Here is a 6,918-nt window from a genome sequence, read left to right as displayed (position 1 = left end):
ACAACTTTCGTGGTCTGACTTTTGACCTCTGACCTTTAGATCGCCCACCATTTTGAATGATATGAAAAACAGACATTGGCTCATAACTTCTGCATTTTTTCACTTATGGAAAATCCGCCATCAAACACATCTATCGCTTTGACCAGTAAGCTCCGCCCTTAGATTGTCCGCAATTTTGAGCAGTTTGAAAAACACTTAAACCCAGGATTTTTCAGCTATTTGTGTGAAACTATATCATCTGTGTGATCTCCTTTTTCACAATTACTTGTCTGTTGGTCCAATGGCGTCTCCCTTAAATGAATGCCTCACAATCTCAAGGTCGCCAGTTCAAGCCTCACTTGATGCAGACTTAATTTAAGTTGAATTGCAAACAACATGACTGTATCTATGAATACATGTGCAAATGGTAAAGATAACCTGAAATGCTTATTTGAGAGTACGTTTTTTCAATGTATGACATACTTCATTCTGAAAATAGCTGATCTACAATCTCACAACTTTTCATGGTTTGTGAGCTTGTAGATCGGCTACTTTCACTAGTTTTGGTTCTGAGGAGATGTACAATTTATTCATTGGTAAATGGTTTGGGAACGAGTGATCTTAGTGTTAGTGAAACAGGGGCTTGGTTCATGAAAGAAGGCAAGAGTTTATGATCTTCAACAGACAATATCAGCCTGGACAAAGCTATAGCACTATAGGTAGTGTTGCAGCCTATTAGTCTGAAGGTTGAAAGTTCGAATCCTGTTAATGGCAATAGGTTGAGATGTCCAATCAAACCATTCTGTTTCCATCTCTCTCTCTCATCAATCTATTGTTTCCATGTCACTCTCTCTCTCTTCAATCTATTCCCTTTCCATGTCTTTCTTTCTCTCTCTCTCTCTCTCTCTCCAGTTTCCATCTCTCTCTCTCTCTCTCTCTCTCTCTCCAGTTTCCATGTCTCTATCTCTCTCTCCAGTTTCCATGTCTCTCTCTCTCTCTCTCTCTCTCTCTCTCTCTCTCTCTCTCTCTCTCTCTCTCTCCAGTTTCCATGTCTCTCTCTCTCTCCCCCCCTCTCTCTCTCTCTCTCTCTCTCTCTCTCTCTCTCTCTCTCTCTCTCTCTCTCTCTCTCTCTCCATTCACTGGCCCCGTATTATCGCTGCTTGCAGCTATATTTCTGCTTAAGTTTGCGACTCCATTAAACTACAATGATTCATCTCTTGTGAGTGACACTTTTGTTGATTTTGAATATTGAACATGATGAAGCAATATCTCCATTGCGAGGGGGGGGGATACAAAAAAAAGTACTGAAAATAGTACTGTTTTAACTATAGTGGCTGACAATACTATGACCATAAATATAATCTTATCTTATCTTATAGTTACTACTGTATGTCATCAGTGGTAGGCTACTGAAGCTGTTTACACCAATTTGATAAGAGTTTTCATCCCTGGGACCCCAATCTACAGTAAGAACAGTTTTATTGTTAGACATGATATGGTCTGTGATTTGGTCCACAATTCCTTTACTGTCTACTGCAGTAAAACACTGATCAAAATGACAATTCCTGAACGTTCTCTAGTTGTATTTACTTGTACTATATGTAATGGTGAAGATTACTGTAATTATCAAACACTTATAGCTGGAGAGGAGACCCCCTCTCGTCAACCTCTGTGTGGGGTCAACTGTCTGCATGCTAGTCAACTGGAACTGAAAATATAAGGATCCTATCTCTGTCTGCTTGATCATTACAGACGTTGATGGAGTCCTACGGGTCATTATCTGTCTGCTTTACCCCGAGTTCTGAACAGAACTCCTCTCTGTTTTCCACCATGTGGGATTTGTCGCCGAAAGTTAAACCGACGGGCTTGAGAATGAAATTGGATGTTTACAACCCCGCAGAGAACACAAACCATGGGCAGCAGCACAGTTATAATATGCTGGGGGGATCCTTCATGGCCACTATGAACTCCCTCCGGCTGATGGTAGCATTCCTGGCCTGGATCATCGTCCCCAGGCCCTATTACTGATCAAGGGCCCTCGAAAAAAGCCCCCCAAAAAATTAAAACAAATATACGGCACCTAATGTTGTAATTTGCCATGTGAGAATAATAAGTTGTACTATTCAATGTTGATGAGTCTTTATTATTTCAACAGATTTTCTGAAGTGTCGCTGAAAATATTGAATCGGAATCAGAATCATCTTTATTTGTCACATCACAGGTTTACAGGTGTAAAACAGTGTACCTTTAAACCTTTTAGAGTGACCTTAATCTTTTTCTAACCATAAAATGTTATACTCAACTCCGTTATTTACTTTATTCTGTTTTATTATTTTTCATTATTATGAAATACCTGTCAAGAAAAGGTGTTATTAATCTTATTACTTTATTAGCAAAATTCCATGTATTACACGCGAGCAAATGTTCAAAACAGTAAACTAACTTAACAGTCTTTGTGTTCTACTTAAAATCCTGGATACACTAAAATACCCTATACTGCACACTGCAAACTTTAACGCTGTGAAAACTAGAGCCCTATTGTGTGTACTGAACTAATCTAATGCTATTTGTGCACTACCTCAAACATTTACAACACATGTAAATAAAGTTAGAATAGAAAAAGTTGCATCTTTGCTATAACACCCAGTCAAATAAGGGGTTTTCCTTCACATCATTTTTTATTTCTCAGCACCTCTCGAATTGAGCTAATTTTAAATTTCATTTGGAACTTTAAGCAACTTTTGAGAGGTGGTTCACATGCTAAAATGCATAACTTTTCCCTCTGAATTACACAAAAAGATTTTCTTTCTCTCACATTTAGTCACAACACATGGTGTTTTGGTTAAAACAAAAATAATTTAGTTATAGCTTTATATTCCGAGTACATCATTGCTATATAGTGTTTGTTCAGTAACAGGAGTCCCCCCCCCCTCTCCAGCTCTTTAATAACAGAGCATACGTTTTCAGGTGGGTATCAGTTCCATCCATCAGTAGAGAGAACCCCACAAAGATTAAATTGGTATCCTAACCTGAAAATGAAATTTCTGTTTAAAGAGAGGGGAGGCCCCTGTTACTGAACAAACAGTGGAGGTTATTTAAGAAAAATAATTCTCAGATCCTTTAAATGTGTTGGTACAATCCCATGGTCAAATCATTAAACACATTTAGTTCAGTGTAAAATAGTTTGGTTAAAATGTCACAATTCCTCCACAAAATCGTTCTATAAATTCTAAATCAAGAGAGAGATGAAGCAGGGACCTCCACTACATACTGTATAATTCTAAAAGTGTGTGAGTGTGTGCGTGCGTGCGTGCGTGCGTCCGTGCGTGCGTGCGTGCGTACGTGCGTGCGTGCGTGTGTGCGTGTGAATGCGTGTGTCAACAGCGTATCTCGAGAGAACTGCACGACAGATCGACTTAAAACTCGCCGTGCATATCACCGAGGACCGGATGGCATGTGCCAAGTGGGAAGTTGGATCGGCAGATCTCCAAAAATATTGATAAATGCACAAATCCCCACATTTGGAGTACCATGATGTCACCAACATGAAGTCATAGTACTGACATCATAGACTGGCCTGTACTCCATATTTGGTCATGCCTCACACAGAATATGGGCATAAAAGGGACACAGACAGACAGACAACGGATACTCAATGGGTACAACGGGTATTGAATAACCGGGTGGAGCACATCTTCCCAACTTGCACCTTTCACGATCAGGCCGGTCCCCGTCTGGTAGCGTCTAGTATGTGAAAAACTAAAGATTTGCCAGTCGATGTAAGTAACGTTTATGTCATTTTGCAATGACATCATCACGCAATGACATCACTACGTCATTTAGCCACCAACAAATCCACCTGCTGGTAGTAACTTCCCCTAGTCGGCAACACGCACACCTATGGCACCATACCCTCTGTGCTGATACCTCAGCACAGGATTGTTGAGGTAGCAACAGTCAGGAGAGAAAAGATATCCTGACACAATGTCTTTCATTCTAGAAAAGAAAAAGAAATTCAAATTCAAAGTAGACTTCGACTTGGTCGATCTCTCTTTGATTCCCCTCGTCAATGGAGTTATATTTTGTAAAGTCAGACTCTCTGACGGTCGCTTTACCGAAGTGTCCTCTCGGGAACCAGTCAAAGATAACCGTGTGCTGTGGAATAAGAGATTCTCCTATGAAAGCAAAATAAGTGCCAAGGAAAGGACAGGAGTTCTAGAACCTTGCATGTGCAGAGTGTCCGTGCGCAAGGAAGAGAAGGGGGGAAAGGAGTTTACAAAGCTGGGCTATGCCGACTTAAACCTCTCAGAGTTCGCTGGGTCAGACAGTACCACACGTCAGTGTCTGCTGGAGGGATATGACATGAAGTATTATAACACCAGAAGACAGGACAATTCCATCCTCAAGGTTGTTATCACCATGCAACTTATGTCTGGAGACCCCTGTTTTAAAACGCCTCCATCTACAGCTATGATGTCGCGAATCCCACAGGCTGAGACTGGAGGTCTTAATAAGGACAGAAAGGGAGGAGTCATGCACGATTCACGAGTCATTGAGACTACTATAAGGAGGCCTGTCACCTGCTCCACGACCACGAGAAATGCCATAAGGCGGGGCTCTGTAGAGAATCAGTCACAGAGAGTTAACGACACCAGGGTGAATCCTGACGACATCATAGAAAAGATACTGCAGAGTGAGAATTTTGCTCATAGTCTGCTGAGTTCAGAAGATGAAGGGCTCAGGCTGTTGGTTGGATCTGATGGAAGCACAGCACTGGGAAACCAAAACACCAGGGTTGGATCCAGGTAGCCTGAAAACCAGACGAATCTGCCATTGCAAAAAAGAAGAGTGCCCTCGGCAGATTTGGTCTGGCACCGCTCAGTTGTGATTGGATTTCACTCCCTCCGAAGTACTGGGGGACCAATCAGGGCCCAGTATGCAAATATGGGGCGGGATTATCACCAGAGGCATTTTTTTAATTCGCCCCTTGGAAATGCAGGTTCCACACAGAGATTCCAGACTAATCTCTATGCAGTGATATTAGTCTGGCCATGCCAGGCTAGGATCCAGGGCCTCCTCCCTCGTCCCTATCTTCCCTCAGCTATATGGCAACCCAAACCCTAGGGGAAAATAGGGCTGGTAGAACAAAGGTGGCTGAGTGAGCTGCCTTATCTTCTCTCAGCCCTGTTTTCCTTAGCCGGGCCAGCCGGGCTGACCCCCTATGAGCAGGTGGTGGTGTATACGCGCTAGGATCAGTAAAGGGTGGCACAGTATCCTGGCTGGTGTGATAGAAGGGGACAAAAGGGGTGCAGGATGACCAGGAGAGGTGATACCATTGGCAGTTGTCACTGCCTCATTCCAGGAAAATCACTTGCCTAACAAATGGTTAGGGTCAGTGTCTAAGGCTATTTACAATTTTTGTGTTCTTATTATTTTTTATATTTTTAGCGGTGCCAACCGCTCTATATCTGACTTTGTCTGTGTGTCCGTGTGTCCGGGTGTCCGTGTGTCCGGGTGTCCGTGTGTCTGTCCGGACACACCCGGACATTCTTATTGGCTGGGCTATAAACAAATATTGATGACAACATCACGGGGCTCATCAAAGGCACCGCTTCCTTCACACAGGGTGTGATTTTTATTTTATGGTTAGTTATATATTTGTTCTCATTTCTTATTATTATCTCTACCCTTACTCTATCCTGTGTTTCATGCGTTTATCTACTCAACACCACTCCATGTGACTCACAGATCACTTGGAACACCAGAGTTCAGTAGTATTCAAAGAGATAAATTCAAGGCCACATTTCCAGTCAACAGTTTTGCTAAATGAGTTAATACCGTATTAGTAGCGTTCCTACTCCCCTAGACCCAGTGGGTCATAACAGGTATATTTAGGGACATTGTCAACAGTTTTTCAGTTGGATCAGAAATAGTCTGTAAAGGCTTGCTGTTCATTGAAAGTCAGTCATTGAAAAGTCATTGAAAAGGCACTGGTCATAACGCGCATGTGTCTTCTATTCCTCTCCTTGCCATGCCATCATTGATGAATATCAATGAATCACAGTACTACTGTCCACCTATAACGACTTTTAAAACATCCATGCATTTAATAAAAGATAGGTTAACAAAATATATAGTATATTTAATACAACACAGACTGGGCCCTGTTTTACTATTGTACACATACCATAAATGTTTTTGTTTGGATTTTTTTTTTACTTTTCTGAATTTTAACTTGCACATTAGCAATGTGACCAAGACAGCCTTCTTTCACCTCAGAAACATTCTTATGGTGCGCTCATTCTTTTTCTTTTTATCTCAGCAGGATGCAGAACATTTTATTTCAGGTCGACTTGACTATTGGCAATGCATTATATACTTCCCCAAGAAGTCAATAGAGAGACACCAAATTATAATAACACATCTGCTGCTAGGATGCTTGCTGACAATAACAGAACGAGCAGAGCATGTCATCACCCGAATCTTGGCTACTTTACACTGTCACTAAATGTGACCATGCCTACCTCAATGACTCATTAACGCCCTCAAGAGGTCTTCTGCTGCTGGTTCATGAAAGGTTAACTTACAATCAAAACCCAGAAGAAAATGGGTGATGCTGCGTTCATTAATTATGCCCAGGCCCTAATCTGTGGAATACCTTACCAGAAACCAGGGAGGCAAGCACAGTCAACATCTTTAAGCGTCAGTTAAAGTTTAAGTTATGATATATAAAATATTCATTTACATCATTTATTATTTTAGTTTTCTGCTACTTTGTTGATGTTTTTGTTTTTAATCTTTTAATTATCTCTTTCTATCTTTCTTTCTGTTTGAGGTCTGTTGAGCACTTGAGCTGCATTTTAGGTCAGCGTAGAAACTGAAAGACAGAAAACCAAGGGCAGAGAGAGAAAAACACTGGAGCATATGGGCTGTGCACTA

General features: G+C 41.4%; 1 protein-coding gene across 1 annotated transcript; it reads left to right on the top strand.

The window, feature by feature from the left end:
• Positions 1-3,963: 3,963 nt before the first annotated feature.
• Positions 3,964-4,788, top strand: LOC311054556 (EEIG family member 2-like; the record flags this gene model as incomplete). The annotated part of the gene is made up of 1 exon (XM_084070565.1): positions 3,964-4,788. One exon carries the CDS (start codon positions 3,964-3,966, stop codon positions 4,786-4,788), a length of 825 nt encoding a protein of 274 aa, XP_083926691.1.
• Between the last annotated feature and the right edge of the window lie 2,130 nt (positions 4,789-6,918).

Source organism: Gymnoscopelus microlampas, assembly GCF_963454915.1.
Source record: "Gymnoscopelus microlampas genome assembly, chromosome: 11".
Lineage (NCBI taxonomy): Eukaryota > Metazoa > Chordata > Actinopteri > Myctophiformes > Myctophidae > Gymnoscopelus > Gymnoscopelus microlampas.
Note: the sequence above shows the minus strand (reverse complement) of the source record. Positions and strands in the feature narration are given on the sequence as shown.